The following is a 19,166-nucleotide window of genomic DNA, read 5'->3' on the forward strand; positions in this document are numbered from 1 at the left end:
GCCCTGAACCTCCCTCAGGAAGCCGCGGCCCACGGGTCTGCCCTCCACGTCCTTCCGCCTTGCGGTGAGTGTTTGTACAGGCTGTTGCTGCTGCACACCATCCACCTCAACTCTTAACGTCCGCTGTCTGGACACACCTTGGTGTGTTTATTTACCGCTGGGGATCCCAAGTGAAGGGCTCTCTATGTGAGAGTCTTCCCACTTTCCCTCGAAGACTTGGGGTGGAGAGTGGTGCATTCAGCTGTCCCCTGTAACTGCAGACTGTGGTGGTTCATGGACTCCCAGCCCAGCTGTTTGTTTTGCGGTGCTGTGGAATACGTACATATCACTTGTGGGCAATTGTACACCGTTTTCAGAAATCTTCCGTTGTGCTTTTGGTTGGACTTCAGCTCTACGGTCCTGATCTTTTGTCATCCAGTGCAGAGAGGTACGGGCAGATTGGAGGACCTCTTGATGGGTCTTTGCTCCTGGGCCTGGTCCAGACGGTGGTTGTGGAGGGGTCGTCTCTGCCGACTGACCCCTGCTGCGGTTAAGTTCATGCCCAGGTGTCCTTGGAGAGGGAGTATGTGTCGTCGTTGATGCCTTTAGAGAGATGTGAACATCTCACGGTGGTACAACTCTTTGTCTCCCCTTCCAAATCCCTTTGGTCCCTTCCTGCCCTCCCTATGCCCCCCTCTCACTTTTGATGGATTGCATTGCCCATACCAATGGGCTTTGTTTATAAATACTCAATTGGTTACCTGTAATGGTGGTGGTTGCTAGTTGAGGAAAGAAAAAAAATACCAAGGGTGACGGGGAAAAAATTGTTCAATTATGTATAAGAGCACTGTGGATATTAAAAAAAAGCAGACTAGGGATGGTCTGTCCTGGGCTAGGACTAGCCTATGTAAGGCATGAAAAGTGGCTCTATATTGATGTTCAACAATAAATAATGTTTTGTTCCAGTCAGGCTTCCTGAGTTATTACAGGCAGTGGCTGATCCCAGTTTGTAAAATAAAATTTTTAACTGTTCTTCAGAGATTGGAAATAGTCATAGTATCCACCTATAAAGTATACTCTCCCTCTTGGTTGAAGCACACAACTTGAAACAGTGCAATGCTGAGAACATTTCAGAATCCCAACCTTTAATTATTATTTGACTTAACATCAACAGAAGAACTTCAAACTTACAGGCTCTGCACATGAATTGATGTTTTTATTTCATCATTCCGATTTGCGTCTGAATTTTTTTTTAAGCAAACAATATGTTGGCGCGATATGATTAGAACCTTGGCCAACTTCTCATTGGAAACTATTCGCAGAGAAAAAGCACTGGCAGTTTAAAGACGCAGGGAACAATATTTTAAACAGAGCTAAATGTCTCTGTTTTCAAATATATTGCTTATACTTTGGTGAATTCTTCAATAACAAAACAAAATCTATTAATATAGTTGTAGTTTTATGCACTATTTGAGGTGGTTTGTTTCTGTAAACAAAGTGCATAAGATATCTTTGACATACATGGTGGTATGTGATAGGCATGCTACTCATCCATTAGCAGCAAACAGCTTGTCCGTCATGGTTTTGTAATACATTTGGTATCTTGTCACTCGAGTGCATCATCAAGCCCATCCTTCCCTTCCTCACGCAGTCCTCACTTATTGGCAAATGCAGGCTCCTGCTTAAAGCTGATCAGGTTAGCCCTCAAAACATTGCCAGTTACCATCCATATGCACGAGTCCAGATAGCCTTCTTCCTGTACTCAGGTAAAAACCGCAGTGCCAGAAGTGTTGCTAGGAGAAACAGAAAAGGACACGTGTTAAAGATAAAAGGCATAACTTTACAGAAAACTATTGCCCGAGGTACAACAGGGTCATTGTGCTCATTTAAGGGCACTGGGGATAATCAACTCAAATATACAGATTTCATGACATGCAACTCAATAAGAGTATTACATATTAGAACACTGAACAGTACAGCACAGTACAGGCCCTTTGGCCCACGATGTTGTGCTGAAATTTTACCCTCAACCTAAGGTCTATCTAACCTCCACCCCCACCTTGTACTATCATATTACTTTTCTACATCAGACATACCCAAAACTAGGAATTCTGAGAATTGTTGAAGGATTTTACATTCTGTTCAGAGGTCTGCTGTGTCCCAATTTAAACGAGGGAATTTTGTCAGTATTCGAACAATATGACTGTCATGTAATTTTGTGTACAGTTCTGATCACCACATTACAGGAAGGGCACAATTGAAGTGGAGAGGGAGGACAGAGGGCGTTTACAAGAATGCTGTCAGGGCTTGAAAATTACAGCAGTGAGGAAAGATTTGATAGGCTAGTGTTCGTTTCCTTAGAGCAGAAAAGGCTGAGGCATGACCTAATAAAGGTTATAGTTTTACCAAATTTTTGTTAAGTGAGTTGATAAGTTGGTTTTCAGTTCTTATTTCAAGCGGGTTAGAGTATGAGAGTAGGGAATTTTTACTGCAACAGTACAAGGTGCTGGTGAGACCACATCTGGAATACTGTGAGCAGTTTTAGTCCCCTTATTTAAGAAAGGATACTATTTTAAGAAAGGAACCTTCAGAGAAGGTTCACTAGGATGATGCCCAGTATGGAGAGATTGGCTTATGAGCAAAGGCTGAACAGATTGGGACTTTCCTCATTGGAGTTTAGAAGAATGAGAGATGATCTCATTGAAACATATGCAATCCTTAAGGGGCTTGACAGGGTAAATGTTGAGAGGATGTTACCCCTCATGGGAGGGTCTAGGACCAGAGGGCATAGTGTCAGAATAAAGAGGTGCCAATTCAAGACTGAGATGAGGAGGAATTTCTTCTCTCAAGAGGTTTGAGTGTTTTTGGAACTCCTTACCACAGAGAGCTGTGGGGGCTGAGTCCTTGTGTAGAAAGGTGTAGATTCTTGATCAGTTGGGGAATTAAAGGTGATGGTGAGAGGGCAGGAAAGTGTACAATGCTGAATGTTGGATCAGCCATGACCTTGTTGAATAGCAGAATAGGCTCGAGGGGCTAAATAGCTGACTCCTGTTCTTATTTCTTATCTAAACAATGGGTATCAGTAATACCTGCTTCATAATTGCTGTTTAATGACAAAATATATTTTGATCTCACCCAGACATATTTAATCAGAAGTCAGATGACACCAGGTTATAGTCTGACAGGTTTATTTGAAATGTTATTCATCTTGTTGACACGCTGCTCACACCATTTGTACTATCTTCTGACACTCTTAGTTACTTAGAATTACCTTGCAATGATCTCTCTGCCGAGAATTCTGTGACTGTGCGCCTCCCTCCACTTCACCTGATGAAGGAGCAGCACTCTCAAAGCTTGTGATTTCAAATAAACCTGTTGGACTATAACCTGGTGTCCTGTGACTTTTGACGGTGTCCATCCCAGTCCAACACTAGCACCTCCACATCACTTTATCCTGTGACTTCTGACCTCACCTTAAAAAGTGCAGGTAGTCCAAAAGCCCATAACGGTGCAACAATAGCTGACAATTTAAAGCTGTGACAAGTTGTGATTCCACTCAGCGTTTTCATTGAAGCGTACATTGAGAGCGGGATAGGGGAAGGACAAAAATGACAAACGCATCGAAGAGACATCTTTGATCACAATATTGGCTGGTATATGTGTGTGTGGGGAGGAGGGTGTGAAAGGGGTCTGTGAACTGAAAGCATGAGAAATTTGCCGATCTGAAATCTTGGTCCCTGGGGGAGGTGGTGGGAGGACATTCTATCATTTAGAAATGAAACCTTCTGGGGCAGGAACTGAAGACAAATTAATTGGTGCTCTCAGAGTCTGGTGAAGCCTCTGATAATTGGTGGCACACTTCTTGGAGCATTATACGCCTAGAAATCCAGCTATTGTCAAGTGCAGATGTATAGCTCATTAAATCACATTTACTTTACTTCAATGGGTCTAACACAGGTATTCGCACTGGGTGATCAATTTGATTAATTCTAAGCATAGATAGCAAGGCAGATCTTCACCAAATAGTTCCAGGATGAAGGAAACTCATGAAAACAACTGGCCTATTAAATCTGCTCTGCACACAGAGAACCTTTGCTCTGTTGTTATGCTTCACTTACACTGGCAGAACATGACATGGGTGGTCTTGGCACCTGACCAGAGGCTTATATGCTCACATTGGAATGCAGCGAACAGCACTGATTATTGCAGGCCATTGTACACGAGTTGCGTGTGTGTGTGAGTGTGTGAGTGTGTGAGTGTGTGAGTGTGAGTGTGTGTGTGAGTGTGTGTGTGAGAGAGAGAGAGAGAGAGAGAGAGAGAGAGCCCACAGTGAACACCAGGTGGCATCTGACCCCAATGTTGAGCTTCCACTGTTATTTTAATAAGGGATATAACGTTTACGCAGCATGTGTGTCCCCTAAGGCCAAAAAGGAGGAGTTGGGGTTGAGAGAAAGACACATTCTGAAAGAACCACGCTCTCCCTCCAAAGGTGTTAGTGTCATACTGAGAGTGGGTGTGGTTAAAAAGTCTCTCTGACAGACCAAAAGAAAAATAACTGTGTGTGGATCTTATTCCAAGTTTTAAAAATCTACTGCTTAGTTTTAACTATTATTTAAAAAGAAAGCTTAAAAGCTCAGAGAAAAGAGAAACTTTGTGACATGATGAAATCCAGGGGAGTCAAGATATCCAGGGGAAGATTTCAAGGGAAGACAAAAGAAGTGGGGGAGTGGGAAAAGTAGATGGGAGAAACATCTTCACAAGATGTACAAATGGCAATTTCATGAATAGTTATTGGCCCAAAGTAAACAAAAAAATGGAACACAAGAGGGGAACACTAAAAAGTGAGTGAAAAGAAAAAGAAACAACATGTGTGCAGAGGTTATCTAAAAGAACTGACCGCAATATTGAACCCAGAATGCTTTAGAGTTTACCACTGAAACATGAGGTCCTGTTCCCCAGGCTCACATGATGCTTCTCTGGAATACAACAGGAGATTAATGTCGGTGAGATCAGAACAGGGCCAAGATGAAGAATTGAAATGGCAGGTAATAGATGCTCGAAGATACATCTGGGGACTGATTGGAGGCGCTTCCCAAAGCGAACAAGCACCCTGTGGTTTGGTCTCCCCAGTGCAGAAATGGTCAACAGTGAACACTGTACCAAACTGAAAAACGTACAAGTAAATTAGAACAGACTTGGTAGGGCCTTGGATAGTGATATGGCAGGAAGTAAGCTCCATTTCCCGCATGTGCAGTGAAAGATGCCCAACAGAAGGGAACGGGAGATAGTAGGAACTGCAGATGCTGGAGAATCCGAGACAACAAGGTGCAGAGCTGGATGAACACAGCAGGCTAAGCAGCATCATAGGAGCAGAAAGGCTGCTTAGCCTGCTGTGTTCATCCAGAAGGGAATGGGCATTGGAGATAAACGGAGGAGTGGGACTATGGTGTGACAGAGGGGAGGTTTCCTGGAGACTGCTGGAGAATTATCTGTTGAATATTGAGGTTTGTGAAGACAAGGGGAATCCTATCACAGTTCTGGGTTGGAGGGGATGGAGTGAGAGCATAAGTGTGAAAATGGGACTGACATGGTTAAGGACCTTGTCAATCATTGTGGTATTGCGTTGGGGGGGAAGGATTCCTTGCCTAAGGAAAACATATCACAAAGTTCTAGAAAAGATGGTTGAATCATCCAAACAGATGATCAGAGATGAAGAACTGGGAGAAAGGAATAGATCCTTGGAAGAAGCAGGATGTCAGCAAGTCACTGTGGGAGTTGGAAATAAAAACTGAAAATGTTGGGAATGCTAGCAGGTTAGGTCGCATTTGTGGATAGAGAAAACAGCTAATGTCATCTTTGGTCCAAAGCAATTCGAGATAAAATGTTATATCCCAAATGTGACAAAGAGGCTTGGATGTAACATTCTTAAACTCTAGAATACTGGCTTGGCAAATGGAATCTAAGAGCCATGACCGACAATATAATGAATGTGATGGGTACCTTGGCTACTCACTTCAGAAAGTCTTTGATGAAAATATGTTATACTGTCACATTAAGCTACAGTGTTTCAGCACCTATTGTGCCAGAAGACATACTTATATTGCTAATTGGCATCACTGTGAAGCAAGAGTATGGGAGTTCAATGATGCATGTTAAGATAAATACACACACAGAGAGACAGCTGCTCATCTGCCTGACTTGAGTCAGTTCTGTGCATGTGCTAAAAAGTAACTTGCAGGACATTTGGTATTTCCAACTGAAACAGATCTGCTGAACAAAGAAGACCAGAGTTTAAACATTTACAAAAAAAAAGTAATACCAGCTGTGGCAGGTCAAGTTCAGACAAAAGCTCATCAACCTGAAATGTTAATTATTAATCTCTTTCCAAAGAGGCTTCCTGACTACTTCTGTTTTTATTTCAGGTTTCCAGCATCTGCAGAATTTTGCTTGTGCACTGCTGCTGGTTATCTGGTTTACCGCTCTGTATAAACTGCCCAGTACATCTCCAGTCTTCATGTGGACTATTCATGTTACAGTGACCACGTTATTGTGGATTCTGAAGCAACAAGCAGTCTTCAGCATGTGGCTTAATAATTCTAGACGCTCACTTGTTTAATCACCAGCACATCCTTGCACACATCTCGTAAAGACCCAGAACAAAAAATATAGTGTTACAATTTGAGGAACCATGAAATATGAATGGCATGCTGAATAATTCAACATGCGTTAAATTTAATTTCTTCCCAAGACACTAAAACTAAACCCAGTATGTGGGACAGCTTATTTAACAATGTGTGGTCTATGGTGGGCCAACGTATTTTGTTCTCCGTCTCAAATTTTGGAAAGTTATCCTTGTTACGCCTGACTTTGTTTCAGCTTTGTAAGAATCTGAACATTCCTGATGAAGTAATAGCTGTAAGCAGCACAAAGATTTTCAGACTGGATCCTCTTCTTCATGACAGGAAAGTTGTAGAACCTTCATCTGCTGTTGTCACCAGGCAAGTCCATGTTATTGTTTCTCCTGGATTGGGGATCAACAAGAGGTTGAGACTGCCCAGTGCATCTCCAGTCTTAATGTGGACTTTCTGGGCCAGTATGTTTGTCCAGCCCTAGGTACCCTTGCGAAGGTGGTTGTAAGCTGCCTTCTTGAACCACTGCAGTCCTGGTGCTATGGGGAGATCCCATTTTCAATGAATTGAAGGGTTCTGACCGAGCGACAGTGAAGGAACAGTGATACATTTCTGAGTCAGGATGGTGAGCCACTTGGAAGCGACTTGCAGCTGGTGGGGTTCTCATGTATCTGCTGTCCTTGTCCTTCCAGATGGAAATGTTTGTGGGTTTGGAAGGTGCTGTCTGAGGATCTTTGGTGAATTTCTGCAGTGCATCTTGTAGACAGTACACACTGCTGCTACTGAGCGTTGGTGGTGGAGGGAGTGGATGTTTGTGAATGTAGTGCCAATCAAGCGGGCTGCTTTGTCCTGGATGGTGTCAAGCTTCTTGAGTGTTGTTGGGGCTGCACCCAACAAGGCAAGTGGGGAGTATCCCATCACATTCCTTACTTATGCCTTGTAGGTGGTGGACAGGCTTTGAGGAGTCAGGAGGTGAGTTACTCGCTGCAGTATATCTAGCCTCGGGCCTGCTCTTGTGATCACTGTGTTTATGTGGTGAGTCCAGTTGAGTTTCTGGTCAATGGTAAACTCAAGGATATGAACAATGGGTGATTCAGTGATGGTAACACCACTGAACGTCAAGGGGTAGTGGTTAGATTATCTCTTATTGGAGATGGTCATTGCCTGACATTTGTTTACCTGTCACATGTCAGCCCAAGCCTGGATATTGTCCAGGGTCTTCACTTAACATTGTTCCATTGCCGCAGCAGGGAGGAAATCCAAGAGGAGAGAGTTAAACTCAGAATTGTGGAAAAGACAGGCATGGGTTAGAATGCTGACAGGACACCGAGGACCTGACAAGAAAGAGTGTTTGGAGGCGGGATAGTAATTTGCAAAGACCTGATTATAGACCTGAGGAGACAGATAGAAGTACGGAGGCTGTGGAGGAAAGGTGGGTGACCAGCTTTCAAACCAGAGGGGAGGGTGTGCCTTAGAAAAGTGACAGCTGCAGATGCATGGTGCTGAATAGAGGATTAAAAGCTGGACCGTTGTGAGGTTATGAGAGTGGTTTTAAGTGATCTGGAGGAGAGCTTTAGCCTAAGATGGACACAGAAAGAAATGGTCTGGAAGTGGGTCAGGAGATACAAATGTTGAGGTACAACAAAGTGATGAAAATGTCAGATCAGCGACTGAGGAACGGTCACCGGACTCGAAACATTAACTCTGATTTCTCGTCACAGATGCTACCAGACCTGCTGAGCTTTTTCAGCAACTACTGTTTTTGTTTCTGATTTACAGCATCCACAGTTCTTTCAGTTTTTATTTAATGTCCTGGGGACCCAGGTTCAAATACCACCACAGCAGATGGTGGAATCTGAATTCAATAAAAAAAAAAATCTGGAATTAGGGGTCTAACAACGACCATGAATCCATTGTCGATTATTGGAAAAACCCATCTGGTTCACTAATGTCCTTTAGGGAAGGAAACTGCCATCCTTACCTGGTCTGGCCTACATGTGATTCCAGACCCACAGCAATGTGTGATTGACTCTTAACTGCCCTCTGGGTAATTACAGATGGGCAATAAATGTTGGTCTAGCTAGAGATGCCCTCACCCCATGAATGAATAAAAAAAAAGTTGGAACGGGTGGCTGTGATTTTGGCAAGTTGAATTCACGTGGAAGGAAATGTTTAGGTTGTGAATTCAGAGGAGACAGGGTAAAATGAACTGAGATACAGGCTGAGATCACCCAAGATGATGAGTAGCGTTACTCCTATTTCTAAGCTAATATTCCTTACTTCCAGACTCACTAGCCAAGGGAAACATCATATCTCCACCTCCCCTATCAGACCCTGGAAGAATTTTATAAGTTTTGAATGGGATCACCTTTCATTCTTTGAAACTCCAGATCACAAAGGCTCAATTTCCCCAATTTCTCCTCAAAAGACAACCTGCCACCCCATGGATTAGTCTGGTGAATCTCCATTGCACTCTCTCTATGGCAAGTAAATCCTTCCCTAGAAAAGCAGATCAAAATTATACACAGTACATTGGTCATGGTCTTCCAGGTTCCATACAATTGCAGCAAGATATCTTTACTCCTGGATTCAAACTGCCTTCTGCTGAAGCCCCAACAGACAGCTTATGATAAATAACAGTTCATTATTCTTAGCTGTGCCTGGACATTAGCTTTTGGTCACTCATGAACAAGAATAGCTCGGTCCCTTTGGATATCAACACATCGCAAGCCATCGTTAGTTAAGAAATATTCTGTGCTTTTGTCTAATAAAGTGGATACCTTCAGACTTAGGCACTTTATATTCCATCTGCCACAGAGTACAATATTCTGTGAGCAATTAGACATTCTGAGGGAAGAAAGTCTGTGAGAACGTGATTATTTGTTCATTCTATTAGAAGAGTCTCAGGGGGTAGAGGTGAGTAGTGATGCAGTGGGATAGCAAGTTGGAGTATTGGTTTAGAAGGTCGAAGAGACAGGGGATGGGAAAGTTAGCATCCCATCCCATGATTGCCTCAATGAGCTATAGAGAATAGATTGGCAGGACTGCTTGAAAGCAAAGAAGAAGTGATGATCTAAGGAGGGAATCAGAGGTGGGAAAACTACCTAAGATTGGAAAAGGATAGCTGGCAGCTCGGATGACTGGAAATAAAGCACCATAGAAAGCCCACAAAAGAAAGTGTCTGGAGCAATGGATTCAGGTTTGAAATGACAATTAAAATGTGCAAGAAAATTCAGGTCAATTAGGCAAGTTAGCAATTAAGACAGCTGCACCTTGTGCCATATGGATTAAAAATTGTTGTACCCAGTGACATCAACAAACATTACAAAATGTAGTTATCAACTGTCAGTCCATTTTTACTTCATCAACAATCTCATTGAGCGCATTTGAAAAAAAAAACCGAAAGAACTGCAGATGCTGCAAATCAGGAACAGAAACTGAAGTTGCTGGAAAAGCTCAGCAGGTCTGGCAGCATCAGTGAAGAAAAAAAATCAGAGTTAACGTTTCGGGTCCGGTGACCCTTCCTCAGAGGGTTTGAATGTTTATTACACTTGTGATGCAAAATCAAATGAACACTTTTAAGGAGATGGTTACTGTCAGAATTTTAAAAATATTCTATTCTGTTTAAGTTAATATTATACAAACAAATATCTAAACTAAAAAAAGCATAAAGCAGTTGTACTTCAATAACAATAGTTAAACATGATCAGTTCCTAGGTTTATTTATTTTTCTCCTGGATTTAAGACAACTTTTTCTTTGTGCCCTGATTGGTCCAAAACCACAGCCGTGATATGACAATGAAAATCTGGTCCGCATCATAGCCCAGGGAGCTGTTCCAAGCATCACAGAACTCCACTCCAATCACAGCATTACCAGAATGGCTGCTGGCACAGATTCCAAATGGAAGATCACCAATAAGATTTTTTAAAAATATCAAGCCACCCATTGTTAACATTTTTCGTTGGATGGTATACTGTACGGGACTAAAAACTCAAACTGCAAGAGATCCTTCTTAACATTACACATAGCAACAAAAACTGACCTCAATATAACTTTAGCCTAGCAGTCAAATTAAGTACAGGAATTAACCAGCCAGTATGATTTATGAACAAGTAAACTAAATATTCTGTTAAGGCTATCGAAGATTTTAAATAGAAGCAGCGATGTTACCTTTGATCACGTTCAACTTATCCAATGATAATATTTCACATGGGCATTCGGCTATGTTAAAAAGCCAATCAATGAACTGTAATGGGGAAACAGAATAATTAATTTAGGATCCAGATGAATAGAATATATCAAACAATTTCTTTTCATGCATAAACACTGACTCAATTTCTGTTAAGTGATTTTAAACAGTTGAGCTTGTGTATGAATACAATTTTCTGTTTAAGTTCCAAAGTGATGCAGACCATATTGTCTCAAATTATTCAGTATTCCAGGAATATATAAAGGTCACTTGCTTCCTGGGGACACATCATTGGGATTTGATTGTCAAAATGTACTGGTGCATAGAAATGAACTTCTGGTCTGCCCATCGAATAAATGTTATTTGTCTTGGATTCTTCCTGTATTATACATGATTTTAGATTATTCATGTTACTTTCTAAGTGTTGTGTAGACTGCCGTTTTTGTAAGTCCAATGCTTATTTCACCTGCAAACTTAACCATTTATTAGATTCACCGTTGATTAAGTCTTATTCACTCCATTACCAAGGGTTAAGTGCTGCGAGACTATCACTTCTCTTTACTAACCACTGAGTCCAACTGAGCTTCCTCTGACTCTGTCTCCAAGTTCAGTGATGTGCTTGCTTTACATGGTCACCTTGTTGGAACCCTCTTGCCTGATGGCCTAGGCTGTTTTCTTTTAAAATTCATTCCTGGACATAGGTGACACCAGCTAGGCCAGTCCTTGGTGACCATCCAACCATAACTGTCCTTGAGAAAGCAATGAAGAAGGATGTATTTTTGAACCGCTGCCATCGAGGTGGGTTTGAGGAGCACTTGCAACGGTGTAGTTAGGAAGGAAGGTCCAAGATATTTGCTCAGTGAGAGTGAAGGAATGGTGGCATTATTCCAAGTCAGAACAGTGCGTGGTTTGGAGGAGAACTTATCCCAGTGTTGGTGGTGTTCCCATGCATTTCCAGCCCGAGTTTACAGGTGCTCGAGGCTGTGGACTTGGGAGATGCTGTTGAAGGGTGATTCAATGTGCTGCATCTTGTAGATGGCACATTCTACTGCCATTGAGCATGAGTGAATATTGAATATGATGGATCAGTGCCCATCAAGCGGGCTGCTTTGTCCTGGATGGTGTCAAGTTGTTGGAGTGATTTTGGAGCTGCGCTCATCTAGGCAAGGATGGAGTATTCCATCACACTTCTGACTTGTGCCTTGTAAGCAGTGGACAGGCTTTGAAATAGACAGCAATTGAGTTAGTCACAACAGAATTTCTAGCCTCAGAGCTGTTCTTTTAGCCACAGTATTTTTATGACTGGTCCAGGTCAGTTTCTAGTCAATGGTAATGTCCAGTACGCTGATGGGGGTGTCAGCGTTGGTAATGATATTGAATGTGATGGAGAGACGGCTAGATTCTCTCTTGTTGTAGATATTAATTATCTGGTATCTGTGAGGCATAAATGTTACTTGCTACCTTCAGTCCAAGCCTGGATATCGCTGCGTTTGGACACGGGCTGTTTCTGTATCTGGAGTGGTGAATGATGCTGAACATTGTTCACTGATATTTGCACATACCCATTTCTGACTTTATTATGTAAAAAAATAGGAGATGTAGGCCATTCAGCCCTTTGAGCCTACTCTGCCTTTCAATAGGGCCATGGTTGATAATCCAACTCAGTCCCCTGTTCTCGTTTTCTCCCCATACCCTTTCATCCCTTTAGTCCTAAGAACTATAATCTAACTCCTTCTTGAAAACGTACAATACTTTGGCCTCAATTGCTTGATCTGGCAGAGAATATCAGGGGCTCACCACTCTGTGCATGACAAAATTTCTCCACATCTCAGACCTGTTTAATATTGATGGATGGAAGGTCATTGATGACCCAACTGAATATGGTCTGGCCAAGCACACCACTCTGACAATCTCCTGCGGTGATGATTTGAGATGGAGATTAATTGGCCTCCAATAACAAGCATCTTTGTCTGTGCAGGTATAACCAATGCAGAGATTACCCTGATTCCAGTTTTCAGTTGCCTGGATGGCTGGTTTGTGATGTAGAACGATGACAACAGCGTGGGTTCAAAGCCCACAACAACTGAGGTTACCACGAAGGACTCTCCTTTTCACTGTCTCCCCTCGACTGAGGTGTGGTGACCCTCAGGTTAAACCACCACCTGCCGTTCATCTCTAATGAGAAAGTAGCCCCATGATCCAGCAGGACTATGGCAACTTTATCTTTATGTTTTGTTTCTGCATACTAGCAATAGAAAAGCATCTTTACCATGTTGCTCTGTATACATGGTTTGAAGACGAAAACAAATACCATGTATTGGATATTCAAACTGCGACAAAAAGTGTTGCACTTTTTCCAAACAGGACTGAGAAAAGTTCCATTGTTGGTTTGGTGGGAAGCTGCATTTCAGTGATGTTGAAAGGAGTTAACACCTTCGCAATCAGCAAACTGAGAAAATCAGGTGAAGCAACTTGAATTCTTCAACACAAGCGACAGTGTACAAAGACCGCTAATTTTATTCATTGTGATTCTTGTTTAACCCAAAACAAAGCAGTGAGGGCTGTGGGCAGTCGAACTGTGTGAACAATCTCTCAGTTTAATGTCAGGCATTAACTTAAAAGCAAATATGTACAAATATACAAAAACAGAAGTTACTGGAAAAGCTCAGCTGGTCTGGCAGCATCTGTGGAGAGAAATCGTAGTTAGCATTTCGGGTCTGGTGACCCTTCCTTCTGTTCTGAGGAACAAACTATGAATGGTGGTGGACGATTAAACAACTCACTGGAGGAGACACCTCGACAAATATCCCAATCCGCAATGTTGGAAAAGCCCAGCACATCAGTGCAAAAGATAACCCTGAAGCATTCATAATAACCTTCAGCCAGAATTGCCGAGTAGATGATCCACCTTGGCCTCTTCCAATGATGCCAAGCATTACAGATTCTTTAGCCAATTTGATTTACTCTTTGTGATGTCAAGAAACAGTTGGAGAACTGGATACTGCAAAGGTTGTAGACCCTGACAACATTCTGGCAATAGAATTGAAGACTTGAGCTCCAGAACTTGCCGCTCCCTGATCCAAGCTGTTCCAGTACAGTTACAACACTGGCATCTACCTGACAATGCAAAAAATTGCCTGGGGATGTCCTGTACATAAAAAGCAGGGCAAATCCAACTCAGCTAATTACTGTCCCATTAGTCTACTCTCAATCATCAGTAAAGTGATGAAAGGTGTCATCAACAGTGTTATCAAGCAGCACCTCCTCAGCAATAACCTGCTCAGTGACGCCCAGTTTGGGTTCCGCCAGGGCCACTCAGTTCCTGACCTCATTACAGCCTTGGTTCAAACATGGACAGAAGAGCTGAATTGCAGAGGTGAGGTGAGGGGAGAGTAACAGTCCTTGACAGTAAGGCCACATTTGACCCAGTGTGACATCAAGGAGCCCAAACAAAATTAGAGTCAATTTGCAATTGGGGGGAGAATTCTGCAGGTTGAAGTCATACCTGATACGTAGGAAGATTTTCATGGTCGTTGGTCGTCAGTCATCTCAGCTCCAGGACAGCTCTGCAGGAGTTTCTCAGGGTAGTGTCCAAAACCAAACCATCTTCAGCTGCTTCATCAATGACCTTCCCTCCATCATAAAGGTCAGAAGTGGCGATGCTCGCTGACGATTGCACAATGTTCAGCACCATTCGTGACTCCTCAGTTACTGAAGCAGTCCTTCAAATGCAGCAAGACCTGGACAATATCCAGGCTTGGGCGGACAAGTGGCAAGTAACATTTGCATCACACAAGTGCCAGATAATGACCATCTCTAATAAGAGACGATCTGACCACCACTCCCAGACATTCAATGGTATTACCATCATCGAAACCCCCATTATCAACATCCTCCCCACTTGCCTGGATGGGTGCAGCTCCAACAACACTCAAGAAGCTTGACACCATCCAGGACAAAGTGGCTTGTTTGATTGGCACCACACCCACTCTTCCCACAAGCGATGCTCAGTAGCAGTAGTGTGTACCACATTCAAGACACGCTGCAGAAATTCACCAGTCAAATCCTATACCATTGTCTGCCAGTCCCAGCCTAACTTGCTTGAGCACTGACTCACAGATAGTAAGAACTGCCGATGCTGGATTCAGTGATAACACAGTGTGGAGCTGGAGGAACACGGCAGGCCAGGCAGCGTCAGAGGAGCAGGAAAAGCTGACGTTTTGGGTCGGGACCCTTCTTCAGAAACACTGACTCACCTTTTGCGTGTGGTCTTTCCACGGCTCTTTAGCCAGCAATAAGACAATGCTTTGCGGTAGAAGGTAAAAACATTGTTGCACTGACAAGGAGTCCACTGAACTTCCACCGAGAGAAGATTTCATGCAGTCGATGAAACTTTTCTCTTCACTCCATGGCAACCAGCTGGCCCGAACACCAAGCATCAGTGGTATTGTATGATCACTCCATGCAGCAACAACTGCAGCAACTATACTCAGCAGGAAGCCCACAGCCTGAAAAAGAAATGAAAACCCGGTCAATCAACTTGGACGAATACTTGCCCTTGACATCAGACTGCAGAAAATATTTTAAAATCACAATCCTTCGTTGGAAAAAAAAGACCCAGCATTTTCTGTTGTTACTCTTTCAGTCACATTTAGTTTCAGGTTCTCTTAGCAAATACAACTTTGCAGCTCATCTTCCATTCTGTCAACTTATAGATTTTAGCTGCAAGAATGAGGACCTCAAATACAAAACCCCAGCTTGCTGTACCTTCAAGAAAATGTGGGCGCTACAATTTTTTTTATTTAGTGTTAACAAGATAATGTTTGAAAGTAACCCCAAGGCCACATTAATTAGATACTAGCACATCTAGATGTTTATTTACTCAATGGCATAAAATCATATTAAATGACTGTATTAGGCACAAAATGTTGGTGAATAGAGAGCATATGTTTGTATCATTTTGCCGGCTTATATATTGTACGTGGTGAGTTTGACAATTATGTGTTTCTATGTTACACTGCACAGAGGGATGGCCTTTTCATTTGCACAACAATGGTGTGCTCTGCCAAGTCCATAATGGATTTATTCCAGTACAAGCTTGCTTCTATAAATGGCATTTAATGACTTCAATGTGTTTCAATTAACTTCAAGACTCCTAAACAATTCAAGTTTTAGGAGTTTCCAAAAAAAACTACTGCAAAATTTCCTCAAACAGAAAGCATTTCAGATTTAAAAGAGCAAACCTTGTGAAAAGAAAGGGATACCTCTTTAGGATCTGCATTCTGCATAGGAGCTGACCCATAAGCAACATTTCGGACATGTCCCATCAGCTCCAACAGCCATTCCATCCGTTTTATTACACCTGAGCAATAAACAAAAAATTGTTTTCTTTTTACGTCAGTAGTACCTTGGTTACTCTGCTCACTTTGCTTCTTCATGATCACAATGAGTAATGAGCCACTGAAAAGCACTTGCTTCCCTTCCTCGACACCCATTGTTCAAATAAAATGTTTTGTTAGTGACCTGATGCTGTTAACTCTTACACTGCCACTCTGTAAGTAAAGGTGCTGTGTGAGTGCAACTGAAAGTGGTTTGTCTAACTACAGCAGACATTTTGGTGACAGGAATCATGAGTTGTGCTCCACATGGCAACATGTCGCATCAAAGGGCATTGCAAAGGCCACATATTGTGCTCACAACAATTAGAACAGTGTTTCGAATAACGGGGCCAGTTGGCTAAGAGTCCAGTTTGGGATACAGAGTGATGCCAACAGCATAGATTCCATTCCTGCACAGGCTGAAGTTACCACAAAGGTATCTCCAACTCAAGCTGTCCCCCAACATGGTGACCCTCCAGTTAAAGCATCACCAATCATCTTTCTCTCTAATGAGAGAGAGCAGGCCTACGGTCTGATGGGTGCAGGTGACTTTACCTTCCCTTATTAGCCATAATTGGCATGGCTGCCCTCTGCAGGATAATGGAAATTAGCTAATTATCAAGAGTCTGATATCCTGGATTAAAAACACTCAACCTATCTGATACGTGTATGCTGCAACTCTGGCAGGACTGAGGAAGAAAGGTCATTAATTGGTGAGAGGTTCCCTGGTATCCTAGTGTCACACCGGAGTTTCCTTCCTGCCCTCAGGAAGAAGGCATTTCATCGGCTCCAAACAAGGCCAAGCAGCTGGGCTCAAGGACTTGGGCTGTGATTTCTTGCAGACTCAATATCTCAGAGATTGGAAAGGATTGACAGTCAGTCAACCACGAGAGCCCAGAACACTAACAGGTTTGGGGCACCACAAGGCCAGGAAAATGGCCAAAACCCAAAAGTCACCAGGAAAGCTCCAATCTTTTTGGCGGAGTTGGCAGAGTGTCAGTGTTCCAACATTGCTGCTGGCCCAGCAGTCTTCATCCAGGTGTTCTTGTCTCTAGGATAGCACATATCCCAGATGCACCATTCACTATAAGCCATCAAACTGCTTGTCCGACATCCAGCATGGGAGAGCAGAAAGTTTCTCCAAAGTCACTGGACTCAATCCAAACGGCCCTCATGAGACAGAATAGGAGGCTGGAAGGGTGGTAAAATGGATCGGGAAGGTGGCTTACAGGAAGCCCCAAACTGTCCTGTTACCAAAGGAAACAGATTGGCCAACTAGGGAACGCTGCAGTCAATTAATTGCCCTGTTGGTGGTCATTTTCTGGCTCCTGGTGGGAGATTCCTGCAGACGCACCCTTCCTCCCGCACAAGTGGCAACTTCCCTTCAAGTTATCGTAAGAAGCTCTGTGGCCCAAGGTTATACCCCTGCATCAATGGCTGCTTCTGGCGTGTTCACCCTTTCAATTCCCAGGGCTTGCCCGATCCTGAAGATCTAGCAATCACATGCTGGTCCCCTTGCCTGTCCCTCTGGGAAGTGCTGTATTAAGGGGACGTATTGCTGGCTACTTCCATCCCTCCCTGCCCCCTGATGCTACAGTGCTGCAATGGAGTTGTTTCTCTACACCAGGCTTGGATCACAAAGCCAACAATGTGTTGCAGTGTCAAAGAGTGGAGTGGCAATCCGGTGACGATCTGGGCCATTACTTTTACTAGTGACTTTTCAGAATGGTAATAAAACTATGCACTGCAGGCTTTATAGCCGTACAGTCCAAAGCACGAGCAAGCCAATGCTCCACTGGTCCAGCTTACCGGTGTTCTGGTGGCTGATGAGTCGACACTGGTAAAAGCTCTGCAGCAAAATCCAGACGACAGTCTCCATGTGACAGCTGCCTACTGCTGCAGCAATAACATCATTAAGACACAGCAAAGGAACCCGGCCTTGAGAAACCAGGTATGCTCGGACAAAGGTGCTCTTTGCAATTGTATCCTGCAAAAAAATTCCAGCCAGAGTCATTGAGTTAAAGAGACTAAATTAAACTATAATTTACAATGGCTGTGTTACATCAGCACCCAACAATTCACACACTTTCTTCTATCAAGATGATTTCATATCTATCTTGCACAAAAAGCTGTGATCTACAGTAAACATTTTATTGTCCAGCACTTCCGGGACCAGGAGACTGCCAATTGATTATCTGAAATATTTGATCAAGAGATCCATGTAATCAATGTAAAAACATACACTATGTAATACAGACGGGTATACACATCACTGTCATACTTTATTTACAGCATAAATCACTTCAATAATAATTCAACTTTGCCTTAAATAAAACTTACCGGTACAGAGCCTTTTCACTTACACCCTCAATTGACTACTCAGACAATGCAGTATTTGAGGAGAAATTGACTCGTAATTGAATCATCTGTGATATTTTGTGTGCCCATTTGATCGAACAAGATATTTACATCGTGGTAAATAACTTTTAAAAAAAACTACAAGAATTGGACAGAACAATAGAGTAAACTTTGTGGTATTTGAGGTATATACCTTTTGCCTCTTTATCAAGAGTGCTGGTTAAAACAAAGTATGGTATGTTAAAACATCATGTGCAATCTTCTGGAATTTTGACTCCCTGACTTTAAGGATCGATCACATTTGTGATTCAGATGGGTTGTTTATGACCACCAACAGTTCTGAGGAAGGGTCACTGGACCCGAAACGTTAACTCTGTTTTTTCCTCACAGATGCTGCCAGACCTGCTGGGCTTTTCCAGCAACTTTGTTTTTGTTCCTGATTTACAGCATCCACATTCTTTCGGTTTTTATTTAGTGGTTACACGGTCACTGTTCAGTGATCTTTTGATTCCAGTTTTGTTTAAAAGGTGAATTAAAATTTCACCATCTGCCATGGTGGGATTTGAATCCGAGTCTCCAGAACATTAATCTCGAGTTCTGGATTACTGATCCAAAGACATCACCACTTTCCC

The 19,166-nt window shown here is 42.8% G+C and overlaps 1 protein-coding gene across 1 annotated transcript in view; it reads right to left on the reverse strand.

Moving 5' to 3' along the window:
• Positions 1-1,103: 1,103 nt before the first annotated feature.
• focad (focadhesin) overlaps positions 1,104-19,166 on the reverse strand; it is a 187,727-nt gene continuing 169,664 nt past the window's right edge. Inside the window, exons 33-37 of the mRNA XM_048619555.1 lie at positions 17,986-18,163; positions 16,063-16,160; positions 15,055-15,306; positions 10,780-10,855; positions 1,104-1,772 (exon numbers count right to left, since the gene is read on the reverse strand). Coding sequence (XP_048475512.1) covers positions 1,699-1,772; positions 10,780-10,855; positions 15,055-15,306; positions 16,063-16,160; positions 17,986-18,163 — 678 coding nt within the window. The 3' untranslated portion in view covers positions 1,104-1,698. The remainder of the gene's footprint in view (positions 1,773-10,779; positions 10,856-15,054; positions 15,307-16,062; positions 16,161-17,985; positions 18,164-19,166) is intronic.

The sequence above is a fragment of the Rhincodon typus genome, chromosome 3 (genome assembly GCF_021869965.1).
Source record: "Rhincodon typus isolate 14 chromosome 3, sRhiTyp1.1, whole genome shotgun sequence".
NCBI classification, from domain to species: Eukaryota; Metazoa; Chordata; class Chondrichthyes; order Orectolobiformes; family Rhincodontidae; genus Rhincodon; species Rhincodon typus.